Source organism: Lates calcarifer, linkage group LG6 (assembly GCF_001640805.2).
Source record: "Lates calcarifer isolate ASB-BC8 linkage group LG6, TLL_Latcal_v3, whole genome shotgun sequence".
NCBI classification, from domain to species: Eukaryota; Metazoa; Chordata; class Actinopteri; family Centropomidae; genus Lates; species Lates calcarifer.
In genome coordinates, this window is record NC_066838.1 from 26,727,448 (window position 1) to 26,753,479 (window position 26,032).

General features: G+C 42.9%; 2 protein-coding genes and 1 long non-coding RNA gene across 15 annotated transcripts in view; 2 read left to right on the forward strand and 1 right to left on the reverse strand.

The window, feature by feature from the left end:
- sulf2b (sulfatase 2b) overlaps positions 1-2,829 on the forward strand; it is a 65,250-nt gene extending 62,421 nt beyond the window's left edge. For all 12 annotated transcript variants that reach the window (XM_051071504.1, XM_018689665.2, XM_018689670.2 and 9 more), the window contains one exon: positions 1-2,829. In XM_051071504.1, coding sequence (XP_050927461.1) covers positions 1-31 — 31 coding nt within the window. In that variant the 3' untranslated portion in view covers positions 32-2,829.
- LOC108892228 (myosin-7B) lies at positions 675-23,366 on the reverse strand. The gene is made up of 46 exons (XM_018689664.2): positions 23,284-23,366; positions 20,948-21,047; positions 20,695-20,798; positions 20,292-20,435; positions 20,034-20,190; positions 19,778-19,805; positions 19,283-19,376; positions 19,079-19,171; positions 18,787-18,850; positions 18,470-18,568; positions 17,190-17,293; positions 16,971-17,109; positions 16,197-16,315; positions 15,939-16,088; positions 15,193-15,363; positions 14,925-15,104; positions 14,589-14,721; positions 14,324-14,400; positions 14,007-14,094; positions 13,733-13,850; positions 13,521-13,644; positions 13,279-13,415; positions 13,002-13,172; positions 12,758-12,842; positions 12,302-12,544; positions 12,046-12,222; positions 11,401-11,546; positions 11,085-11,175; positions 10,829-10,986; positions 10,486-10,717; positions 9,563-9,689; positions 9,163-9,281; positions 8,853-9,049; positions 8,254-8,437; positions 7,965-8,130; positions 7,488-7,612; positions 7,280-7,395; positions 6,872-7,058; positions 6,373-6,582; positions 6,088-6,213; positions 5,860-5,950; positions 5,690-5,769; positions 5,197-5,301; positions 5,001-5,096; positions 4,766-4,909; positions 675-4,666 (listed from the first exon to the last, which is right to left on the reverse strand). Exons 2-46 carry the CDS (start codon positions 21,045-21,047, stop codon positions 4,655-4,657), a joined length of 5,811 nt encoding a protein of 1,936 aa, XP_018545180.1. The 5' UTR covers positions 23,284-23,366; the 3' UTR covers positions 675-4,654.
- The window catches only part of LOC108892230 (uncharacterized), a 17,430-nt gene continuing 9,011 nt past the window's right edge, over positions 17,614-26,032 (forward strand). Inside the window, exons 1-2 of one of the 2 annotated variants that reach the window (XR_007813479.1) lie at positions 17,614-17,810; positions 19,307-19,417. This is a non-coding gene — a long non-coding RNA (uncharacterized LOC108892230). The remainder of the gene's footprint in view (positions 17,811-19,306; positions 19,418-26,032) is intronic. The other variant, XR_007813478.1, reaches the window with a different exon arrangement.

Here is a 26,032-nt window from a genome sequence, read left to right on the forward strand (position 1 = left end):
AGGTCCGATCTGGGACGGCTGGAAGGGCTAAGCCTCCTGATTGGTTGGAGCAGGCTCCTGACCCCGCCCACAGCAGCCTGAAGGAGCAGGGCGTGGTTGTCGACGCGGCAGCGTTGCTTGGCAACCACGCCCCCTTCTCACAGGCCAGCCAATCAGCTTCTGCCATCTCTGTGACATCACCAGGCCCTCCCACCCTGCTGCTCAGGGAGACGCTGGGACGAAACACCCAACGCACCTCTTCATCAGCTGCTCCTCCTCCTCCTCCTCCTCCGCCTCCTCCACTCCCCCCTTCTCCTCTGAAGAGGGCAGCTGTGGGGGGAGGAGCCGGGGGGAGGAGGACAGTGATGAAGAGGAGGAGACAGAGAGGTAGACAGGGAAACATCACAGACGACGGTAACATCAGATGAGTATTGGTGAGATAAAACAATGTTTACAGAGCAAACTGTCTTCTCCTCCTCCTCCTCCTCCTCCTCCTCCTCCTCCTCCTCTTCAGGTGACCTCCCAGCGGCCATATTTGTTTTACATGTTCATATTTAGTCTTTCTAACAGTCTGTAAAGACATTAAAGGACCTGTTCGCCCTGTTTTTGTTGTTATTAAACTCAGACTGAGACAGAAGCAGACAAACTTCCGTGTCGAACACTGTGACATCACCGCTGATGTAAATGTGATGTCATTTCCTTTTCTGTTTTTTTTTTTTTGTTTCTTCCACTAACTTAAGCGTTGGTTACCACGGTGACCAACGGTTGTACTGACGACAGAGCATGAGTTGTACTAACCTGGTGACTGACTGACTACAGTACCCACCATGCAACACAGCAGCCCTGAACAGAACGACGACCAGAACATTTTGGAGTAAAGAGAACAAACAAGAAAAGCTGGAAGTCTTTTAATGTCTCATGAGCCAATAAAAAGAGGACTAAACGATGATGTCATCGCATTCCAGAACTTGTTCCAGCTGTTTTTGTGAATAAAAAAAATAGAGAAGATTTGTTTAAAGTTAAAGCTGTCACCCTGGAAAAACCAGTCCTACTTTTTAAGTAACCATCAAACCGTCCAATCACCTTCTTCCTTTTCAGTTCAGCCGTTTTGTCCGCTCAGTTTTTTTTCTATTTTTTAACCTTTCAGCTTCCTCCACCCCTCCCCCACCCCAAACAAACCACTGACCCGAGAGGTCCAGAGTTCAAAATTGAGCATGTAACTTATAAAAATGTAAAATAGAACTGTAGAAAATCACGACTGGATTCACACAAGAAGTGAAAAGATGGAAATTCAAATTGAAAAGAAATGTTAGGACATGAACCCCCCCCCCCCCATACTCTTACACTGTTAAATATCTTCTGAATCTTCTAGACTTTATGCATTTAGAGATAAAGTGTTGTAATTCTGCCTTTTTGTGCGTCCAGTTTCTTTATGGTGTCTGATATCAGCGGGTACAGAGGAGCACTCGTTTGTTGCATGGTTGGTGTTTTCTTTCCTGGTGTGGTTGAAGGAGGAGGAGCGTTTTTTCTTCCTCTTTTTGAACTTTCACTCTGTTTTCTGGTGGAATTTACAGAATGATTTTTGATCTGAACTGAAACAAACCTAACTCTAAAAAATAACTTTCCCTCAAATTTTTTACCATTTAACTTTTTATTCTTTTTAACTTCTTGACATTATACAAACCTACAGTAGAAATGTGACATTACAAAATAAAAAAAGAAACACAATAGACAGCTATATGAAGAAAAACAACCACTGCACCCTAATATTTCTGTATTGTGTTAACTAGCACACTGTGTCCTCTCTGTGATGCTTAATTCATTCACTGACTACTCTCTACTCTCTCTGCTTTCAGTTACATAAAATAAGGCTTTTTGCTAAAATATTAACCCTCAAACTAAACTGTCTCTCGCTTCAGAACATGTGGCCATATTTTTTCTTTACATGTCACATTAGAGTGTGAGCAGAGGTGAGAGAAACAAACTCCATCACCTCGGATCATCGTGCTAATTCTACTTCTGTTGTGTTTTTGTTTTTCATCCTGGGCTGCTGCTCTGTCTGTGTCCAGCTCATCTGGGTCTGTTTCTTCTTCTACTATGGATTTTTTTTCCTGTCTGATTTTTGAGTTTCAGAACCACCACTCTAGAAAGAAAGAAGCCCCTCACTCAGACTGACACCAAGACCACACATTTCTAATCATTTGAAATCACATTTTCTACGATCAGATTTCATCAGAGCGTGTTGTTGATCCACAGAGAGGAAACACCAGGAAACTTTCATCACAAATATTCCTTTTTTTTCTGTGTAAAAGTGTTTGAGGGTGGTTTCTTCCTTCCTGTGTGAATGCAGCCAACCAGTCTGTTGTCTGTAGAGTTTGTTTTTTTTTTTAACCCCAAATGTATTTGCTCTGCGGTGCTATTTGCTGTCTAACAACTATCTAGGAAAAAATCTCCTGGTTGTGTTTGAATGTATTTGTAAATGTTTAGGTGTGTTTTCTAAAGACGCGCACTAGAATCGGACCGTTCTGGACCACCTGAGACTGGACCGACTCTCTCACACACACACACACACACACACACACACACACACCCACACCTGTACTCCCTCCACCCCCTCACACACACACATAAACACACACACTGAAGGACAAACTGCTGAGCACTTTGATTGGAGGATGGAGGGATGAATGGACCAATGGAGGGTTCATGCTGAGACTTGACGACACATGATGTAAACGGGCCGTGTGCAGCCAGTGATACTGATCTAACACACCTGTACAGTCACCCACTGACCTGTGGAAACAGTGATTGGTTCTAGTTTGTGAATAAAGTGTTGAATGCCAAAATGAACCTTTTCCCTGTTCAAAGCGTGTTCGTGTGTAAGGAGGACCACACATGTTGCAGCATGGTTTGTGTCAAAAAGGATACAATTATCTAATGTGCATTGCAAATAAATGATCCACAAATCTGCTAAGAAATCGTAGGAAAAAGCTGCCACCTCGAACTGCAGAAACCACCTGAGGATCATCAAGCTTTAAAGTTTTCTTCAGTGTCACAGTCAGTGAGAGGTGTCTGTACATCTAACTGTACATAGTACACCATGGTAACAATATACTCATCTCGTTAAAGTTTCCATCTCTTTAGATTGATCGTTGTTGGAGAACTTTATGCTAAATTGAAATTGATGTTTAAATTAATGTTAAAATGTGTTTTCCCCATATATTTTTATTGTCATTGTGAGATTATCCCAGCAGAGACGAGCAGAGTGAAACTGAAAAGACCGGAGGAGATACAGGACAAGATGACTGAGAGAAAGAAAGAAAGAGGGTGATGGAGGTGAGAGAACAGGTCCAGGATAAGATCAGCACCATGTCCCTGTTCTGTTCAACACTAATGGTTTGTCAGGTACTTTGTAGCACAGACAATGAAGTTAAAGAACAAAAACACCAACAGTTTGTTCTTCATTGTTTTTCTTTACTACAGTGAAGATTTCTACAGTAAAACCCACACATCAATATTCAGATCAAATACACAGTGTGAATACAGGCACATGGTTTGAGATCAGGACTCGTGACTGTGAAGAGGATTTTGATCAGTAGGGGGCAGAAAAACCCAGCAGCACAGCCCTGATACATCATCAGCTTCTAACCTGTTAGCAACCAGCTTCCTGCTCCTACATCCAGCAGCTACAGAGCAACGCGATGATTAATGTGGAGTGATGATGAATGAAGTCCACTATTACCTCTGTTTTAGCTCTGTGTTTGGTCTCCACCTCCACTGTGTTCACCAGCTGCTCTCTGACTGAGTCTGTCTGCTGTTTGCTGCTGGGTTTGTCCCGTTTTCTAGCAGGCAGTTTAACCACACAGTGTATGTGTAGCTGAAAGCTAAAAGAGGCTGAAGAGCTGCATGGAGCTACAGATTAGTTCAGCACTGCAAAAGATATTCAGACTCTACTCAGGATGATCTGGTTAAAAGCTAATATCAAAAACATCACTTGGCACAGGTTCATTCATGTATTTTATGTAGCATATGTAAACGTAGCCACTGACATGGCGCTGCAGTCAAACATGTATGTTACTTAGTGTCCCATAGTTTATATCTTATTTTGTTATCAGCTGACTCCACTCCAAAAACATGCACTTTTCTCAACATTGTCACCAACAACCAGGAACATTTTCACACAGGAATAAATAAGTAAAAAATAATCAGGGGTGCTAAACCAGTGCTGACTGGTTTACTGATGCTTCCAGAAAATAGTCACAGCCTTGCAATCTGAGTCTGACACTGAGAAAAACTCGCCCTCAGCTTCTATATGTCACCAAACTTTAAGTATTACAACCTCACACAGTGTGACTCTCACCTGAGTGCTGTGTGACAAGGTTTAGCTTTAAGCAGTGCAGGTGGAGACTGAGCCCTCAGGCTTTACCACAGCTGAATGTTGAGACTGTTTAGTTCTACAAACTCGACTGCAGCTCTCATATGTCGTCACTGCCTTCCACACTTCCCATACAAACCACATCACCTATCATCACATATTGACATGGTTACATACAGCTGACACAGATTCATGCCCCCCCCGATGATCCTACACTATACAGCACAAACACATCAGACAATATCACACAGCAATCAAACATCAAACACCACAAACAAAGTCTGAAGAGCAGGGAAAGCTTCATTCAGCGATCTGCAAAAAACACAAACAGTACATTGGAAACACTAAACTTTTAGATAGAAATATTTTGTGTTTTAGCTGTAAGATTAAAATGCTGAGTGTGTGACTCACCACAGCGACCTTGCTGATCTGTTCACGGGTTCGAATCCGCAGCTTGTTGACAGTAGTCTCTGCGATGTCGGCTCTTTCTTCAGCGTCATCCAGCTCGTGTTGGATTTTCCTGAAACGCACTCCACTGCTGCTCACCTGCTCCTCCTGGTGGACAAACAGTGAAACAACAGCTGTGACTAACAGAAAAAATCTAAATCATGTCCAGCTTGTGCTGGTGACAGTGACAAACACTCACAGCGTTCTCAGCTTGTCTCTTATAGCTCTTGACTTTGGTCTGAAGCCTATCGATCAGCTCCTGCATCCTCAGCAGAGTCTTCCTGTCCTCCTCCGACTGCAGGAACACAAAGAGAACCGATAAACAACAGAGAACCAACAGAACATGTGTATGACGTGGACAGAAGCAGCAGCTGGACAATGAGACGTGACCAGACCTGGTACGTCAGCTCTTTGACTCTCCTCTCGTAGCGACGGACTCCTTTGTGATACTCCTCACTCTTCTTCTGCTCCACAATCAGCTCCGTCTGCAGCTCCCTCACCTGCACACACAGAGCAGTGCACCTGATTTACTGAACCTGTTTATACCTGCAATTAGCCTGTCAACTGTTTCTGGATCAGGAGATACACAGAACTGATCACATCAGTTGTGATCAGATATCAGCCACGTTTAAATGGGATCTCAGGCTCTCTCTGCTTCTAGTCTTTATGCTAAGCTAGGCTAACCATGTCCTGAGCCTAGCTTCCAAACATGAGACTGATATCTGAACATTTCACTCTCACAAAAGAAAGCCAATGAGGGCTTTTTCTGAAATGTTTGATTATTCCTTTAACCTTCCTATTCTATTAAGCATGTGGTTTCTAAGGAGAAGCAGAAAAAAATCAACAACCCTTTAGTTGTAGTGAAATTCCTGAGGAGTTTTCACTCACTCTTGTCTCCAGTTTATGAAGCTGTTTCTTTCCTCCCTTCAGTGCCATCTGCTCCGTCTCATCCAGTTTGACCTGCAGCTCTGCCAGAGACACAAACACAAGTCATTCAGCCACAGGAACAGCAGGTGATCTCTTTCATTAACCACCATCATGTGTTTAACACTTTTTACCTTTCACTGTAGACTCCATGTTCTTCTTCAGTCTCTCCAACATGCTGCTGCTGTCCTGCTCCTTCTTCAGCTCCTCTGCCATCAGAGCCGCCTGGAGAAACATGTATATGAACAGAGTTCTGGTAAGATCCCCAAAAACAGTCATACAACAGCAGCTGGACACCAGTAAAACAGCTCAGGGTTAGTTTTGGTTTGGTCAGAGGTCAAAGGTCAGGGTTCAGGACTGACATCTGTGATGGCTTTCTTGGCTTTCTCATCAGCAATGCGGCTCTCCTGCGTTGCCTCGTCCACCTCTCCTGTCAGCAGAGACAGCTCGGCCTCCAACTTCCTTTTCTGGGTCACCAGACCTGTGTTCTACAACAGAGGAAGCAGCCGGGAAATCAGTCAGATAATCAGTCAGTCAATCAATAAGTGAATCAGTCAGATCAGATCACACCTTTTGGATGTGGTGGAATGGGAGACTGGCAGCAGGACTGTACAGCTAACAAATCTGCGGAGATGATGTGTATGTACCTGTGTAGTGAGCAGGTTAACCCGCTCTGCAACCTCCACCAGCTCGTGTTCGGCCGTCTTGCGGCCTCGGTCGGTCTGCTCCAGGATTTCGCGAAGCTCCTCTTCCTCAGCCGCCATCAGAGAACAGCGTCGCTCCAACAGGACGATCTGTTCTTTCAGCTGATTGGTCAACTGGACTTTATCTTCCAGCTCCACCTGATGCTCTTTAACCTGGAACACATAGTATTTAAGAATTAAATATTGCGCCAGGTAGTATGTGAAACTCCCTGATATCTTCACCTCAGGTTGATCTTGTTAATGTTTTAGCAGCCAGCTGTCTCCTTCCACATCCAGCAGACATGAAGCACATTTTTCCTTCACTTGATGTGTTTGAATCTTGCTGTTAGACTCTTTCTGCTCCCTAAACTCACCAGAAACGTCAGTATTTTAAGCCATATATCATCTCTCCTTGCCAACCTATCACTGAGTTTATTGACTTAGTATCTTAGATTGAGGTTACCTGTGTCTGTAGGTGCCTGATGATCCTCTGGCTCTCAGCTGCCTGTTTATTAGCATGTCCCAGCTGAACCTCCAGCTCGTTCAGGTCAGACTCCATCTTCTTCCTCAGGCGAACCGCCTCGCTGCGACTACGAACCTCTGCCTCCAAACTGGCCTGCATGGCCTCCAGGGAGCGCTGGTGGTTCCGCCTGGTGGAAAGCACCAGTTTTCTACTGTTTTTCTCTACTGCATATTTCACATAGTCTTAAATTTGGTATCTGCAGTTGTCAGGTCTTTTACTGGTTAGTTGGTAGGTTTAAAGTTTTGTTTTCTGGTATTTATACTGGCACCTGATTGGCTGCCCTTCCTCTGCTACATTGTTTTTTCACCACATTAAGACAGTGAGTCAGTTACGTGATATGTTTGGTACCTGAGGTTGTCGATCTCCTCATCTTTCTCTGTAATCTTGCGGTCTATTTCAGTCCTTATCTGCTGCAGCTCCATCTGAAATCTCAGTGTCTTACTCTCCTCATGCTCCAGAGTACCCTGGTTGGTAGAGAGTTGGCAGGTACCATAGTTTAATAAACAGTCTAGCTGGTAGAGAGCTGACAAATATCTACAGCAGATGAGTCAGGTACCTCTGCTTCTTCCAGAGCTGCTCTGATATCGCCCTTCTCCACATCGAGGATCTTCTTCATCCTCTCAAGCTCATGGATGGTTTTACCTCCCTGACTGATCTGATCTGTCAGGTCAAGGATCTCATCTGGAATCAACACCATGTTCAGTCAATCACAAAGTTTCTTTTACGTCCATCAAAGATTCATATCAAGTCTTACACACAAGGTTAGTCAAAGTTTTCTGGAGATGCCTGCTTTGACCACAAAGTCTTAAATGACATTAGACTATTGCTTCAGTCTAATGTGTTGCAGTTGGTTCTGAAACAGTTTGAAACTATTTCTTACGACTCAGTGTCTCTGTTTCCAGCAGTGAGATGGTGTAAAGTTCTCTGTTTTGATAACCTCAACATATTTATGCATCAGTCTATCAGACCAAGTCCACAAAAACCTTTAAGTTGTCCATGTGGCTACTGTAGGTCAGGAAGATAGACAGAGTACCTTGCAGGTTCTTGTTTTCTCGTTTGACTGTCTCCAGATGGTCCAGAGCTTCTTCATAGCAGTTCTTCAGTTTGAAGAGTTCAGTGCTCAGACTGCGAGACTCTTTCTGCGACGCCTCCAGCTCCATCTGACTCTCCTCATACTTCAGTTTCATCTCACTCAGCAACTGCATCAATCAAAGAAAAGGCAGCACACATTACCGCCACTTTCTACATCTACTGGTGGTGAGTAGTTCATGTTCTACGTTGTTTAGTTATGTTGAGCCTTATGGGTTGTGTTGATGACCAACCATGTCAAAGTTGCGTTGCTTCTTGTCCAGAGCCAGAACAGCAGCGTTGGAACGCTCCAGTTCAACCACCAGGTCTTCAATCTCTGTCTGCAGACGCTGTTTGCTTTTCTCCAGTGAGGAACATTTGGCCTGAGTCGCCCCCACAGCTTCTTCAGCAGTTTGTAGTTTGACAACTAACTTCTTCCTGCAAATAAAACAAAAAGTCAGTAGGCGCACAAAAAAATCTTTCAGGCCTTAGGTAAGTTCTTGAATTACAATCCATATCAAATGGTAAAGGCAGTTTTAGAGCCTTACAGTGCAGCTAAAAATGTACAGTTTGTCCTGAAGGTGGCACTAGAGGAAGGCTCAAGGGTTCATTTAAATCAAAAAGGTTTATCCTCTGGGGGAGCAGGAACGTGATCAGTGCATTTAATTTTATCTGCCCAGTGCATCATTTCCATGGATTGATTTTGTATTGGGTCAGTATTTCGTCAGGTTGACCAGGTGCCAGGTACACCAAAAGCAATACTTTATATATGCACAGTCATTGTGTTCTATTACAAGTTGAAATGGACTGAATGGTGGCAGGAGGAGTAGCAGCAGTGGCAGTATTATCTTACTTTGCATCTTCTAGCTCCTCTATTCTCAGCACAGCATCAGTCTCATACTTGGCTCTCCACTGAACCACCTGACTGTTGGCTTTCGACAGCGCCCTCTGCAGTTCAGCCTTGGCCTCCTGCTCCTCCTCCAGCTGCTCTCTGAGCAGACTGCAATCATGACGGGACGCCTGCACTGCGTGAGCCAGCGCCACACGAGCCTGACAACATGGACACACCCATTTACTCTTAGAGACAGAAATTAGCTAATGAAGGTCTAAAGACAGTTCAAACATTGAAATGATGGATCAGAGTTATAAGGGTTCAGTGTTACTTTGCTCTCCTCCTCCAGCTGCCTCTTGAGATCTTCAGAGTTCTGACAAACTCCCGCCTTAGAGCGCTGGAGCTGACCAATCATAGAGTCCCGCTCCTCCAGACGACGGCTGTACTCAGCTGGAAGAACAGTAAAGAGAAGACGTCAGGGTAAGCTGAGCTTCCTGCTTTGTCAATTCAGAATTATATGGAAGATGCTTTGTCCATATCCCTGTCAGATCATGTCTTTATACATTCATGCTTTTCTAATGTACAGTAACTTCGTAGGAAACATAGGAAGCGTCTGAGAAATGTTTCTGATACTCCTGAGGAAGGATTACAGAGGGGGAGACACTGCAGGTTCAATATTATGATCATTATTATTATTATTATTATAACATGCAGAAGTGTGTGTGCTGTACCAGTCTCAGTTAGCGCTCGTGCTTTCTGAGCAGAGACTTCAGTCAGTTGTCTCTGCAGCTCTTCAGCTCTGCTCCTGCTCTCATTCAGCTGGTCCTCATAAACCCTGCACATCTTCTCCACAGCTCCCTACACACACACACACACACACACAAATACAGATAATAAATGATAATTGACATAGTCCTCAGTGACAGAATCTGGTCCAATTCACTCTGAACCTAAAATGCCATAGTAATTGGTCTCTAACTCTGGGTGTCTCTGTTTGAAGCCTGGAGAACAGATTTAATATGATCTGCATTACAAACTGGAGGTATGGAGTTTGAAAGCTGAGAGCATTAACCAGGCAGAGAGGGTATAATGAAAAGAAGCTACTGTGTTCCTTAATGGAAGGTATAGTGTTCAGGTTTGTTGGAGCTTGATCCATACTAGGGACTAATTTGATTGAAACTGGTGTTATGTAGACCTCAGCCTGTCCTGTAAAAATATACTCAAAAATTCAGTCAACTAAAGGTACTGGAGTAAGTCGTCTGTACTAAGAAGGACCTATAGGAAGGCTGAAGTTGGCCTGTTCTAATCATCTGTGTTCAGGGAGTTTGAGTTACTGTCACCTGGGCAACAGATAAATGTTCAGCTCCTGCTGTATTTTGTAGTCCTGTAACTCGACTGTAGAAATCTTTCAGCTTTGGATGTTATATCTGTAGATTCATCTTTTGTGTTTTAAAGGAATACTTCAGAGATTTTGCACTGTCCCTCTAGAAACTGAGGAACTCGAGACAGATCTTAAAAAATGAGTTGTCACAGATGATGCTTCAGGGGCTGAAATTTCTCCTCTCTTAGTTTTCAGTATGTCAAATGCCAAAATCACTGGATTCTACATTTCCCATGATACAATTCTGTGTCTTTCAGTGTGTTCCTTTTTCACCTTGGCCCTGGACAGCTGCTCCACATTAGTAGCCAGGTCGTCGGCCTCCAGCCTGAACTCTGCCTTCTCCTTCTCCAGTTTCTGTTTGGCTCTCTGCAGAGCATCAATCTGCTCGCTGAGTTCCGTCACCGTGTCCGAGTGCTTCTTCCTCAGAGTGGCGGCTGTTGCCTCGTGGTGAAGCCCAGCCTCCTCTAGCTCCCGCCGCAGCTTCAGGAAATCTGCCTCTCGCTTCCTGTTTGACATGAAGTTTAGCATGCTCTCTAAATACAGCTGAACCGTAAAGAATGCAGACATGTTAGGTAATTTATTTCATTGCCAGTGTAAAAGTATTGTGGATGCTGACCTGTTGAGAGCGATCTGAGCAGCAGAGGCTCCTCCTGCCTCTTCCAGTTTCTCTCCCAGCTCCTCCAGCTCTCTGGCGATGTCGTTCCTCTGACGCTCAGCTTTGGAGCGCCATGCCCGCTCCGCCTCCAGCGCCTCCTCCAGCTCCTCAATACGAGTCTGAGGGGGTGATCACAACACACTCCTGTAGCAGCAGTGGTGATGGAGATGAAGATCAGCAAGCTAAACATGTCCTGTTCTGGATCTGCACGACCAACCTGAAGCTCTTTGATTTTCTTCTGAAGCTGAGCGGCCAAATTCTGCTCATCCTCCATTTTCGACTGAAACTGACCCAACTCAAAGTCTTTTCTTTAGGGAGGTGTGAGGAGAGACAGAGAGAAAGGAAGATACTATCAAAACAGGGCAGGATTATATTGATGCTATTTGTTGTGTTATTATTATTCAGTGATTATTTATTAATAAGTGATATTTGTGATTAATTTTACACAAATTCTTCAGTAAAGCAGAAATTGAGCCATTGCTGAATAGTCATATGCAAGTTAAAAACCACAAGCTCTGGATGTGTTTTCCTACTTTTTTAGTCTCTCCTCCAGCTCGTCCTTCTGGTTCTCCAGGTCCCTCACTGAATCCATGGACAGCTTCAGATCCCCCTCCAGCTTCCGTTTAGTTCGTTCCAGCTCTGTCCGCACCTTCTTCTCCTGCTCCAAGGAACCTTCCACCTGCATGGAAGAAAGGGGAAAAGCTGTTAGAGAACAGAAACAAACTCTCTAACTTTTAGATCCTAAAATTTGCAGTCTTCACCAAGGAGCACAAAACACTGATGGCCATTTAGGAGACTCTGGAGGTATTTTATTAAGTTCTGATGATAGGTCAAGAGTCCTTTAAGGGATTTTTTTGGTCCTTCTAGAGTTTCCAGTGATTTTTTAGGACATCAAGGTAGTCATCGAGAAATTTGTGAAGATCATTTAGGGGTCCCATTGAGGGGTGGGTTCAAGGGGGTTCTAAGTGTCCATTGGGAATTGTGGGTTGTTTAAGTGTTACTTTACAGTCGTATTGGAGATTGTAGTTATCATTAAAGAGGTTCTAGAGGCCCCATAGATGATACTGTAAAATTGCTCCAGTCCAGCTTGTGCACAGGCAGTTAGATTACTTTAATGTCTGTACAGTTTCTGTTTGTTCACACAGCTCAATGGACACTTCAGTGACATCTTTTCTTACGTTGTCCACTTGCTGCTCGAGTCGAGTCTTTGCCTTGGCCAGCATGTTGACTTTGTCCTCCTGAGCCCGAAGGTCATTCAGAGCCTGCTGGTGAGCCTCCTGCAGGGCAGCTTTCTCTCTGCTCAGAGATGCTATGGATTCATCCAGAACACACATCTCCTGGGAAAGGTTCTTCACCTGGACGGCAGGAAAAATGAATTACAATGGTAAACTGGTTCCAGCCATCATCAGACTGATGCTCTTCCATCTGACAAACCTTGTTCTCCACTCCATGTCTGTCTTTCTCCACTTTAGCCAGGGTCATCTCCAGATCGTCCACGTCTCTCTTCAGTGACGTCACCTCGTCCTCCAGCTGTCGTTTCTTGGATGTCAGTGTGGCGCTCACCTCCTCCTCATCCTCCAGACGCTCCTGCATCTCTTTCAGCTTGGACTCCAGAGAGATTTTGGATTGAATCAGCTGATTGCAGCGGTCCTCTGCATCTGTTAAGTTATCCTGCTCCTGGATGATTAGGATGGAAAAGACAGAAATTTTAGGCCTATAAAAAAAACAAGCATACAAATGATCAGGTTTTGTTTGTAACACAGCTCTCCTTTTCTGAAGTAATGAAAACAGACATATCTTTCCTGAATGAGAAAGCACATGTTAATACCAGGTGGGACTAACATAAAGGGGATTTTCCAAATAATTCCTGTATGTCTCAATGTGACTTACAGCTTGGAGCTGCAGACCAAGGTCATTTTTCTCCTGAACCAAAACCACCTGCTTCTCCTCTGCCTCCCGACGCTTCACCTCCGATCTGAAGGAGAAACACAACAAACCAAATGACAGATGGAAAACACAATTGAGAATATAAACTACAGTAATTTTATTTTCTACTTACAATAACATCAAAATGTCTAAATAATATTGTAATGAAGATACAAACAGCTTGTCAGCCACAGGCAGGTGCACAGACCTGTCAAAGGCCTCTTTTAGTTTGGCAAAATCTTCCTTCAGAGCAGCAAGTTCTTTCTCCACCTGGGCGCTTCTGAGCAGGGGGCGGAGCTTATAGAACAACATCATCCATGGCCAAGTCCTCACTGAGAAGAACGCTCTGAGGTTGAACTGAATCACCATTACAGCATCTCTGAGAGGAAGAGTCAAAGAAACACACACAACACAGACTGATTTTTCTTTCCTCCATTTTTCCTACAGCACACAGATAAGAAGCCAACACAATTAATAATATTGACCTTTTCAGCATCATCAGCTGTCGCTCCATCCTCATCAGCTTCCCTCTGCACATGGCCTGGACGGTGGTGAGGATCTGAGACAGACGGGTGTCCCTCATGTCCTCCAACTGACCCAACAGACCTGCCTTAAAAAACACCTGAGGAGGGCAGTGGAGATGGAAAACAGATCATGTTTAATCACCATCTTAACTCTGAGAGCAGAAGTTGTAACAGCAGTATTATTCACAGTATTTGTGTTGGACCTTGGTTTGTCCAAACTTGTACTGGGTGTGGTCTATGTCCAGAGAGCACAGAAGTTTCTCCACAGCCTTCCTGCTGTCCACAAACGAATCCTCCGGAATTGCAGAGGGATTCAATATGCGATAACTGAGAAAACAGAAACAAGGCGACATACCAGACCAGATCAGTACAACAACTTAAACTGTTTCTAAGTGCGGTAAGGTTCTGGACTTACCGCTGCTTGAACTCAGCATATAGGATACGGTTTGGAAAGCCTTTCCTGCAAATCCTGATCCCCTCAAGGACCCCGTTACACCTCAACTGGTGGAGGACCAGGAACGGATCCATCACACCTGCAAATCAAACAGGGACGCTCGGAACATCTTGCCCAACAGCTTCAAGAAGATTTCTAAATGCTCAATCATCCAGTTTTCTTGTGTATGACAAACATTAAAACCACGCAGAACTAATAGTGAGGCTACAAACATTTAATCCAGTTGTTTGGTTACCTGGATTCTTGCTCTCGTTGGGGATGATGCAGCGGACAAAGTGAGGCTGAGTGCTGCGAAGGTTAGCCATCAGCTTGTTTAGATTCTCCTAAACACACAAAGACAAAAAGTTGGAGACAATCTATTTGCTGTGACAAGTTTCAAGAGTCTCAGCCAATTACAGTCATTTGAGGAGGTTGCACCTAGGCCCCACCCTCCTCTCTAAATGACAAAGATGGCAGGAACCAAAACCCAAACTTGTCTCGATCACTTTATTCTGCAGCAACAGTCCTGCAGCTTGTGTCATAATCACAGGTAAGAACAACAGTCCAACTCACCTTGTGTAACTGAGAAACTGTCTGAAAGGAAGCTGCTTTCCTCTTTCTGTGTTTAGTCTCAGCCTTTGGATCACTGGCTGAAACAACAGCACAAACAATACTTGTTTACTCTTCATACAGTGTCATCACACTCACTTGTATTTCTTTGTTAGATTTCTTTAACGATGTACAGGTTTGTTCCAATTTAAAGCCTTTGGATTCCAGCTGTAACAATTATTTGAAAAAGTATTTGAAACTATTGAAAAATGTCTCTTTGTCTAGTTACCCATCTCAGAGCTGATGTAGTTCTCAAACAGTCCAGCCATCAGTTTGTTGGAGGATTTCTGGAACAGAACCACTACCGTCTCATTCAGAGGATCTCTGTTTTTATCCAGCCAACCTGTGATGTTGTACGGCACCTACAGTGAAATACAATTTTTTAAATTCCTCGATCTCCCACGTAACATCAACCTTGGTTAGATTTAACTCTACACAGGGAAAAGTTTCTATTTGAATCTGACATATGTCAACGTGATGGAAAAGGTGGCAAAAACATCTGGTTCATTCCACTTGTTGCCTGACTGAGCAAAAGAACTCTAAGAAACTATGAGCTGATACCCACCACTCCAGCATAGTGAACCACCTCAAAGTGTGTCTCATATTTGCGCTTCTTGTCCGGCCTTGGCCTCTGGAAGTTGGGTGACTTCCCCAGATGGTTGTCATAGAGTTTGGTTTTAAAGCTGTGGTCCGTGGCCTTGGGGAACATACACTCCTCTTCCATGATGGACAGAATCCCCATGGGCTACACATAGAACCAATGATTATTCTGTTGTTTTTGATATCAAATGTTTCTTTTTTTCCACTTTGACAGTAGATTTATGTCCACACACCTTCTCTATGAGGTCTATGCAGGCCTGTAAGTCCAAACCAAAGTCTATGAAGGTCCATTCTATCCCCTCAGTCTTGTACTCCTCTTGCTCCAGGATGAACATGTGGTGGTTGAAATACTGCTGCAGCTTCTCGTTGGTGAAGTTGATACACAGCTGCTCAAAGTTATTGAACTGCAGAGAGACAGAAACATTTTGTAGTTGTTTATCATAGACTGGCCTGCAGCCAAGATTTTTGACATAATGGGGTCCACACAACCTCAACACCAATACTGGTATCAGACTTTAAAAATCCAACCACCTGTGAACTACACTTTAAGTTCCCTAATTCCCAGAAAAAAGGCACATAAAGATGCCATGGAAAGTCTATAGCCAGATTATTTTATCCTCCTGATTTACCTTTAAAGGTTCTAGATATTATTCTAGGCTGAGATTAGTTTCTGGAATTTTCATAGACTAATTTAATTTCTAAGTTAATTTCTGGAAAGGACACAAAATCTAACTACAAATCCAGATTTACCAGACCGGGGCATGTTTGGCTTTGCTTATTACAAAGGGTGGAAACAGAGTACAACTTCTAGCTTTGCTGCAAGAGGTCTATCTGGTTTATATCTTGTATCTTGATGGCCAACAAGCAAGTCAGCTAGATGGTTTGTGCATTATTTTACATATTTTCCCAGAAAATTACTGATATTTTTCAGAAAGTTTTGGATCTTGACTAGATATCACTGTCCCTCTTTCCTCTTTACCTCAAAGATCTCGAAGCCGGCAATATCGAGGACTCCGATGAAGTATTGACGAGGCAGAGAAGTGTATAAGGACGAGTTGATACGACTCACCAACCACTTAAACATACGGTCATAGGTGGCTTTGGCCAGGGCCGCCACTGCAAAGTTAACCTACACGCACATAAAAAATGGCCAGTGAGGTTCATTGACAGATTTGACAGTTAATATCACAGAATATAGAAAAAAAGATTTTGGTTACTTGACTGATTAACCAGTTACCTGTTCCACAGTCTGTCCTTTCACAATGAACTCATTTCCAACTTTGACGCGGGGGTTCAGCAGGCCTTTCAGCAGGTCAGCAGAACTAATGCCCATCAGATAGGCTGCCTTATCCACACCTAAACAAACGTAAACACATGCATGTATACAGAATGTTATACCATGTCATACCCAACATTCAGCAACCATAAGAAAGAGGTGGCTTGCAGTATAAATTCTTAAGTACAGGAACTGTTTCACGATGATTAAAACAGGAAAGCGAGATAAAGACAGTTATTTAGGAAAAGAAATGTCATTGTCATGTCATGTCATATCATTCTATTAACAAAACAGAATCATTCAATGCAGTGGTGATACTGTGATATTTGTGTCTGATATAACTGTTTCAGTTCACATGTTGTGCTTCTTATTCAGGGACCTGCCCTCGTCAGAAGTCTGTTAGATTTAAAGGTTCATGGACAATGTATTGAACAGGTTTCAGAAATAAAGCATCTGTGTATTATGTTGTATTTCTGCCCAAAAAATGAGAACGCAGCTTCCTACAGTAGTTATGCCCTCTAAGATTTATTTATTTGATTATTAAACAGGGACCATACAGTCTATAGCTCCCGTGAGGCTTTATAAGCTACTCTGTGGCTGTTAGGGGAAATGCTCTTGTTGACACTTACAAATAATTGTTGGTTTGTCTTCATCTTTTATCAGCTTCATTTAAAGTTAGAATAGATTACATTTTACTCGAATAGATTACATGATGTAACTAAAGGGGAATCTTACTCTCCGTGCCGTCGGCCTCTGCCTGCTCCTCTCTCTGTTTCTTCTTGAACTTCATGTTACCAAAGTGCATGATGGCTCCAACAATCTTATAGCAGCCGTACTTCTCCTCTGGAGTGAAGCCCAGCGTGTCCATGGCATGCTGCATACAGACAGAGATTAGAGTTTATATGACACCAGAGGACGGTGTGTGTCTTTCTGGCATGAGAGTGTGTTTCTTACATCAGTAAGCTTCAGCTCCTCTCCGTCATTAATGCTTTCCACTGTGGTCACACCCTGAGAGCAGAAGTGATAGTCGTAGGGGTTTGTGGTCACCAGCAACATGTCTGCAACACAGGACAACCACAAACATTACAGCTTCAAATAGTATTTCTTAATAGTGTCTTTGTATTCATTTCTTTGTCTTTGTGTTCATTTTGCATCACTTTTATGTCTATTTGCATTTATTTTTTTCTTATTCGTCTTTTTGTGGTCATTTTGCGTCTCAGTGCAGATGTAGCATGTCACTTTCTAGTCGTTTTATCTCTATAGTTGTTTTGCATCTGTTTCTGTGCGTCTCGAAGTGGTTTTGTGTGAAACAGCGCCTCCCTTGGTCAGCGGTCAAACATGGTATGGCAGTGTGGCAGTGAGTGGAGCGTGCGCAGGTGACGCAGGTGATGTTGGCGTGAAATCGCCGCCATGTTGTCGCCAAACAGAGAAGAAACTCTGCGCTGAGGCGTTAAGAAAGTTCTGTCAACATTAATTATCACCGTAGCAACAAGCACACCGGGACATACCGGGACATGGATATGAACCCGTTCACCTCCAGCAAGGACAGACAACTGAGCTTCATCATCAAATAACGTGAGTTAAAGTCCTCTCTGTCTGCTGGTGTCGATACTGTTGGTTAAATGTCCCTCCATGTTTGTCAGTGTGCAGCTGGCGTCAGGTGTTGGTGTCTGTCCTGTGGCTTATTAGCTGCTCAGCTGTTGTCCACACAGACTCAGTGCTGAGTGTTTTCAGTACTCAGTACTGACCTGTAGCTGTAACAGAGTATGACTGAAGCTTTGTGGTGAGCACTTTATTAGGAACACCACACCAACCCTCAGTAGTTCCTCCCTCTGGATTCACATCATATCTGCAGATTGGTCAGCTGCATATTCATGCTGCCAATCTCCTACCACATCCCAAAGGTGATCTACTGGATCCACTGGAGACTGGGGAGGCCACTGAACTCACTGTCATGTTCATTACTTTGTGTCAGGGAGCGTTAGCCAGCTGGAAGTAGCCATCAGAAGATGGTAAACTGAGGCCATAACTGACTGACTGGTATTAAGAGCCCAAAATGAGTCAAGAAAATATCCCTCACACAGTCACACCACCTCCACCAGCCTGGACTGTTGACATAAGGCAGGCTGTGTCCATGGGTTCAGTAATAATAGACAGCATATCAGTATTAATATCAGTTATAGGTGGTGATCCTGGTGTGTGACTGGACAGTTTACAGTGGTGGGTGGGGTTACCTTGTAGTTCTGGCTTGTGATTGGACAGGATCTGGTAGTAGATGTGGTAGCTTCTCTCTCCTGGCTGCTGGAACACAACTCTGGACTTTTCTAGAAGATCTGATAAAAAACACACATAAATATGTACAACGCCACACAACACAGTCTGCTGGTGAGTTAATACATGTGTCCGCCCAGTTCTATGATCTGTCTATTGTGCTATTTTATGAATTTCCAAAATGTTTGGTGTCAGATGGAGCTTGATATTTGCTGCTTTACCATAAAAAAAAAACACCATTATTAACTTATGCTAGTTTATTAACACAAATACAGCTCACAGATGTTGATGTCAGCAGACGCCAGCCTCCCCGTCGTCCCAAAGTGAATTCTGATGAACTTTCCCTGAGACACACAAACACAGACTCGCAATCAGTGTCATACTACATAAAGTCTAACGTCAAAGTTCACAAGTCTGTCTTTCTGTCTTAAAACAGTCATCAGTCATAGTCATAGTTTTTGCTGTGATTGAGAGCTGTGGATTTCAGGTGGAGTGATTACAGCAAATTGAAAACTATTTCTGTGGTCATAGAAACACCTAATGACTTCACATAATGACTTCATTAAACTCACAAAGCGAGAGGAGTTGTCGTTGCGGATGGTTTTGGCGTTGCCGAACGCCTCCATGGCTGGATTAGCTTCAATGATCTGGTCCTCTAATGACCCCTGAATACACACACACAGAAAAGGAGGTTATTATGTGACATAGTCATAAACACAGTAGGCACTTGTTATCATACTGTCAGCAACGAGATGTTAATGAATAGAAACACTTACTCCTTTTTTCACATTTTCTCCCAGAGCAGCGATGATTGCAAAGTACTGAATCACCCTTTTGGTGTTGACGGTTTTTCCTGCACCGGACTCACCACTGACAGGAAGAAACAACACACACAGGTGGATTTCACTAAGGTAAGATACTGTAAACAACAACAAATCTTCTCTGTCAGCAGCATCTATACACATAAAGAAACCAATGTACAGAGATGAGTCAAAATATTATGACCACTTACAGATAACATGAATTACAGTGATTATCTGAGCAGCTGGTTCTTGTAGTCAACAGAAATGGGGAAGGTGTAAAGACCTGACTGACTTTAACTAAATTGTGTATTCAGAGATCTCGCAGAGTCTGGCTTCGGCCTGTTGGCAGCATGCAAAGGACCAACATCATATCAGGCAGGTGTGGTCATAATGTTTTGGATCATCTGCGTACATCCTCCTAGGTTCCTGAATGCTCCATGTGATGTTAGAGCAGCTGTTGTGACTTACGTGATGAGCATCGACTGGTTCTCTCGATCTGTGGAAGAAAGGAAACCATGTGAAGGAAAAGCAAGGAGGAATAGAGCCTGTCCAGTGTGAATTTCATTTTAGCTGAGGAGACTTACAATGAGGAGAGAGGAAAAGTGGACCTCTGGGAAATATAATTATTATCAAATAATCACCTAACAGTATGAGGGATAATTCTAACAGAGTGGTGGTTGGACAGCTGGTTGGGGTCAGAGATCAGAGGTTAAAGGTGACTCACTCTGCAGCAGGTCAGTGTAGGCGTTGTCAGCGATGGCGTAGATGTGAGGCGGTGTGTCTGCACGACGCCTCCCTTTATAGGCCGTTACCACCTCAGCAGAGTAAACCGGCAGCCATTTGTACGGGTTGACTGTCACACAGAACAGACCGGAGTAGGTCTGACAGAGACACAGAGTTAGAGATAGTTTCCATTCATACGTTATAAAGATCTGGAAACTGTGCGAGGTCCACAGATGTTTACATTAGAGTGGATACTAACATAGATCATCCACATGCTGTATCTCCTCCTCAGGTTGAAGAGGACAGAGGCTTCGTTTAGATGAGTCAACATGGCCATGTCCTCTATCATGTCAAACTTAGGAGGGTTCATGGGCTGGAGGTCGTCTTCTTTTACTATCAGAAACTGAAACACACTGAGGTTGAGTCTCATGGAGGATTTGAAAAGCTGATCCCAGAGATTTAACAATGTACATCATGTGGTATAAATCAGAGCTTGACCAATACAAAGGTCAGGCCAACATATTGACTGATATTAGCTGATCATAGATATATAAGAGCATATGTTTCCCAGTTCATAACAGGGAGAATGGAGCCTCTGCCATTCCCACTCTGCAACAACTTAATTAAATTAAACAAATGAACTAACTGACTAACTAACCCACCCGTCCGTCCTTGGTCTCCACAGTCGTCTTGTCTCCATTCAGTTCTCTGATCTCCACTTCAATATACGCTTCAACGTCATCAGGCATCCAGACACGCTTTGTACCTGAGAAAGAATTATACACGATTCTTATTTAATATAGTAGTGGTACACATATAGAAACATATGTAGATACAGTTATAAACACTCAGGAATGTAGCAGTTCTAATGAGCATTTGAAAAATATAGATAGTATGTATAAAATGCATCTGTACCATCAAAAGCCTGAGCCTTTGCAGCCAGCTGCTCCAGGTTGGTCAGACGAAGGTAATGACCAGCTTCCCCAAACTCCGTCATATCCATGAACCGAGACATCTGAACACAAGAACACATGGAAACACTGGTTCTTTAAAGGTGCATTCTGGAGCATTTTGAGTTCAAGATCACAGTGTTCTTAAACTCTGTGTTTTTTGCAAAGATGACCACTCCTTGTACCACTTCCTCAAAACTGTCCTGGCTGTTTTGAATAGTTTCCATCTTCAGTCTTGTAGAGAAACCTTGAGGAACGCTGTCGAGATGCCTTGAAAACCAGCTTTGAAGAACAATATTATTTACCTGAAAGAGCTACCTTGAAGAACGACCTTAAAAAAGACCCATGAGATGTCAAGAATGTGTTTGAAGGGCAAAGCCGAAGAGTGGTATTGAAGAACCTTGAACTTTGAAGAGCAAGATTTAACAAGATCGAAGAGCTGGAGAACAAACTTCAAGAACAAAATTTAAGAAGAAGATTGTTTGAGCATCATTGTCATGCAAACAACAAGAAAACTAAACAACAAAGGCGACTAAACAGCATGAGCCTCACCATTTTTAAAAGATTCATTTCACGTCACAACTAAACTCAATACCTGTCCACTTAGCTGTGAAGGTTGTAACAGTGTAACCAGACCTCTAAATTACCACCCACATCTTAGATTTTCATGATTCCAGTAGGTCTGGTTGTCATGCTCATTAATGGCTATTTCTATCCAAAAAAGATGCAGATACAGATAAAACTCTGTCAGTGCTTGTTGTATAAACAACAACTTCATCGTGAGATGTAGGTGAAGCTGGATCAGCCCCCACCTGCTCTCTGTAGTTTTTAACAAACAAACAGAAGAAGACATTTGTCAGGGACTATTTTCAGCTGTGGATTAATCCACATTTAGTGCTGTAGTGAATATTTGTGCCAGCACGACAGTTTAGTCAGAACAATGACAGCAATGGAGCTCTGTGACACACACACAACACAACACTTGCCGCAGGATACATTCAGCTTTGGTTTAGTTTTTTATTTACAATAACGTAAATATAGAATATCACCAGACATATCTGAAGCATATTTCCAACACCACAAAGCCCAGCAGGTATTCTTCTCTTTTACTGCACTGTAAATCTTTATTTAGCTGTGTAACACAGACCTAAACTAAACTATGATGTCAACAAATTGGCATGGCAGCCATTTTCACAATATGTTTGGCCTACCTCAGTGCATTACTCAGGATTTCAGACAGAGCTAACAGCTGCCACATCAGCTCAAGAGGATCCATCTGCCTCTCCCTGTATTATATTCTTCCCATGCCTGAGTTGATGCATCGTCACACCCACAGAGAAACTCCCTGCACAAATCCTAATGGTAAATATAACCATTTGATGGTATTGTTAGACAGCAGATCTCTTTGTGAGTGTGGTCATGCCTTAACTTGGTTGTGGGAGGAAAAAAAAGATGAAGACAATCAGCCTTCCTTCTCATAATCAGGACAAGAAAATCCACAACAGTGCAAGATTATGATTCAGTGACAAAAATCAAAGACACCACATTGTGCAGAAAAACCCCCAATAAGTTAGAAAGAAGTCAACTAAAATCCCAGAGAGCCGGTATATCAGGTTGCCACCAAGTTCCCATCAATATAAATATTTATTAGTCTGTGGTGATTTGATCAATAACAACGGAATTTAGGAAAATGTGAGCAGAATATAACCAAAAATGAAGACCTTTAAGATATTCTACAAGCACTAATTAGGATTAAGCAACATTTAAATTCATTGTGTCTGTTAAACTCTTATGGACAAATACTTTTTAAACTTGATTTTGACAAAGGGTCCCTGAAAAAGACAGGACCACAAATGCATTAATATCTGGTCAGACAAGACCAGATATTAATGCATTTAACCATTGTTACCATACCTTACATACTCAAACCTAAATTAAATGCACTGAATCTGGGCCTCCTGGGGCCTGCTGGGGTCTCGGGCCCCGGGGCAGTTGCCCTCTGTGAAGTTAGAGGTCAAGCTTTGTAAAACCTTAAAGATTTTTGACAACTCACTTTTATGTCTCTGACAAACTTTGGAGTGAATTCAGCTGCAGTGGTGCAGGTTTTTATTCCAGATTACTCTGGATGGAGTTTTCTCCAGAGTAAAGGCCGCTAAGACTCATGGGTACTGTAGTAGATACTGTAAAGGTATTTGAGTTTGAAAGGTTCAGTCCAAATATAATTTTGATGACGTTAATTTTGTGAATTAGACAGAACATATAATTCACAGAAAAACAGCCTGGTCAGGTTTGTGTACTCACTCTGTCGGGTTGGTCTGGTCTGGTCTGAAGCTCCTGGTGGATTTAGTGTCTTTGATGCAGCGTAGTTGTTGAGGATGTTGTAGAAGAACAGAATAAGTGAGTTAACAGAGCATCACCTCACTTTATAACCTTTCTGTGAAGGTCAGCACAGCATGTGACCTCCTCCGCTGCAGCTGATTGGACGGACTGGTCTGGTTGAACGGTCATAAAAGGCCTGCTGTGGTCAGGATGGAATACCAAAATGAAGCAGAGAGGCAGAACTAAAGCCCACATCTGCTCCTCCTCATCCCTCTTTTCTCTCTCCCTCTCTCACCTACTGTGTGGGCTATCTATGGAAACTGACCGACCATGTCTCTCCATTTCTTTCCCTCTCTGTGTTTCTGTCCATCTGTCTTTGTTTCTCTCTTTCTCTTACATGGATGTCTGTCCGGCTTTCCATTTTAGCACACTAACTCAATGCAATGCAATGTAAGGTCCCAGGTCGAAGGTCAGCACATTCACCAGCTGATGATCCATGTATAAGACGTGGAAATAACAGATCAGGTAGAGGTTATCTGTCCTACAGTATTATATGAAACATAACACCATTCAGCTGTTTACAGTCACTTTTACAGGAGAAATGAGTTTGAGATGAAGACTAACTGATGAGTTTGACAAAAATATTTCAGGTAACCAATAAATTATCCACGACCGCCTCCCACACAGCGGCTGTCTGTGATGTGACATGTAACCCCTACAAAATGATGGAGGAGGCTAATGATAAGCTAACTCTGGAGCTTAGAAATAATGCTTGTTTACTAATGTAGGTAGTACAGTTAGCCAAGCATGCTAATGTTAGCGACTTACTATGTATTATTGTCATTATTAACAACAGAAGTTGTGATAAACCAGAATTGTCTTTTAACCCAAACATAGGCTCCATCTTAAGCTCCCATCATCCTTTTCCCTCCCCCCTCCCCCTCGGTCTGTAATCCCCCTTCAGTGAATGACAGTTATGAATGAGGTAACAACACACACCGGGTCTCAATCACTGATAGTATGACTGACACACCATTAGGATTTTGACAGCAGAGTATTGTGATATTTTATTTCTCTGTGTGCTGTTAAAGTGCAGATCTGCAGAGGGATTAAAGACGAGTCTTTCAGCTTCAATACGATGCTATTTTTACTCTGTAATACTCAGGGAAAGTCGACTCTGCTCCTGAGTTACACACAGACAGAACAGCTCGTCCTGCAGCCTCTTTAAACTGAGAATCTCAGTGAGAACTGTTTTTTACTTCAGGCGTGTTGTTCAGGTGTCTAGTTTTGCTGATTGTTAAACCCTTGTATCCAAACAGAGCAGTGAGACTTAGAACGACTCAGAAAGGGTTCATGTTACTACACAATGTCCCTGCTGTGGCTGCAAATCCTGGATCAGTTTTAAAACACTTGTAATAACTTACATGTCCTTAAAATGTCCCCTTATGTTGGTGAATTATTACCCCAGTGTAGGTTACATAGGGTCTCGGGGCCTTTGGCTGCCCAGTTGAAGCCTGAAAGCCATTTAGTTGGTATTACATTGCTCAGAAACAGATTGGTTCCATTGGTTTATTTGCAACAGTAAATAAACTGTTAGTTGACCGTAACCCGTCCCTCAAACAGCTCCAACCACAGCTCAGCAATCAGAACCACTCACAGCTGGTCTGTGGGTCTTTGGATTTCTTGACTTGAAACTTTCGTAACAGAAGTTTGAGGTTTTTCTTTTCCAGAGTTGAAATACTGGAACAGAAAGTCAGATATTCATCTAAGTGTAAACCAGGATGCTGTTGTGCTGTAACATTTTGGTCATCTCAGTCAGTCTGTCACCTTGGTTGCTGAATTTGTACATATAAAAATATGAGCTTGATGCCTTTAAGTCAACATTGTGATGGTTCAGTAACTTGTAACTTGTAACAGAGCCTCTGAACATCTGTTGTGTCTCTGTGTACCTGTGGTTCTTCAGGTTGGATCTCCCTCTAACTGAGTGAGAGTCAGCAGCTTAAACTGCTGGAATCAGACCAGAGAGTTCAGAGTGAAGCTGAACTGGAGATCAGTTAAAAACCAGAGTTCATCTCTGAGATCCAGGAAACAGCCACAGCACTTCCTGCTCCAGAAGGAGAAGAGGATCATGGGTAATATACACCATTCAGCTGTGTTTCAGCTGAGTTTGTCTATACTGTCAGTATAAAAATGTTTTTGTTGACTACAACTAGACTAACATCAATGAAATGACTAAAATGTGACTAAAACGTTCTTTTATTTATTTATTCTAAATCTTTATAGAGACATTTTATACATAATTGACTTTTATTGTTGGATTTATTGATTTTTAGTTATCGATTTACAAGACAACATGGCTCCCTGCTCTCCTTTTCCCTCCACTTCTCTCTCTTCTCTTGGTGCTGTTATGTTGGCTGAGCTCTCTGTGACCCTCTGTGTTTAAAGGTGTTTTATAAATAAAGGTTTACTCACAGACTTACTGCTGAGGCCGCTACACATTTCTCTGTAAGCCCTCCATCCATCTATCCATCCATCCTCCCATCCCTAACAGCTGTCTCCCCTCCCCTCCATCCCTGTCTGACACTCCATCCCTCCATCTCTCCATACATCAGCTGCCTCTCTGTCTGAAAGAGGAGAAAAATAAATGAGTGGAGGGTGGACTGTTCATTTCCCAGAGAGCTTTGACTTTCTCTTTGAACAAGAGATCTCCTGACTAGTTTACTTTTTCTCT

What these genes read in the sequence shown, in the direction of transcription:
- LOC108892228 (XM_018689664.2), bottom strand. Translation starts at nt 21,047, where the DNA reads ATGTCTCGGTTCATGGATATGACGGAGTTTGGGGAAGCTGGTCATTAC. An exon ending in GCTCAGATCGCTCTCAACAG is followed by an intron (nt 10,718 to 10,828) that starts GTCAGCATCCAC and finishes CATGTCAAACAG; the next exon opens with GAAGCGAGAGGCAGATTTCC. An exon ending in AGCAACGCAACTTTGACATG is followed by an intron (nt 8,131 to 8,253) that starts GTTGGTCATCAA and finishes TGATTGATGCAG; the next exon opens with TTGCTGAGTGAGATGAAACT.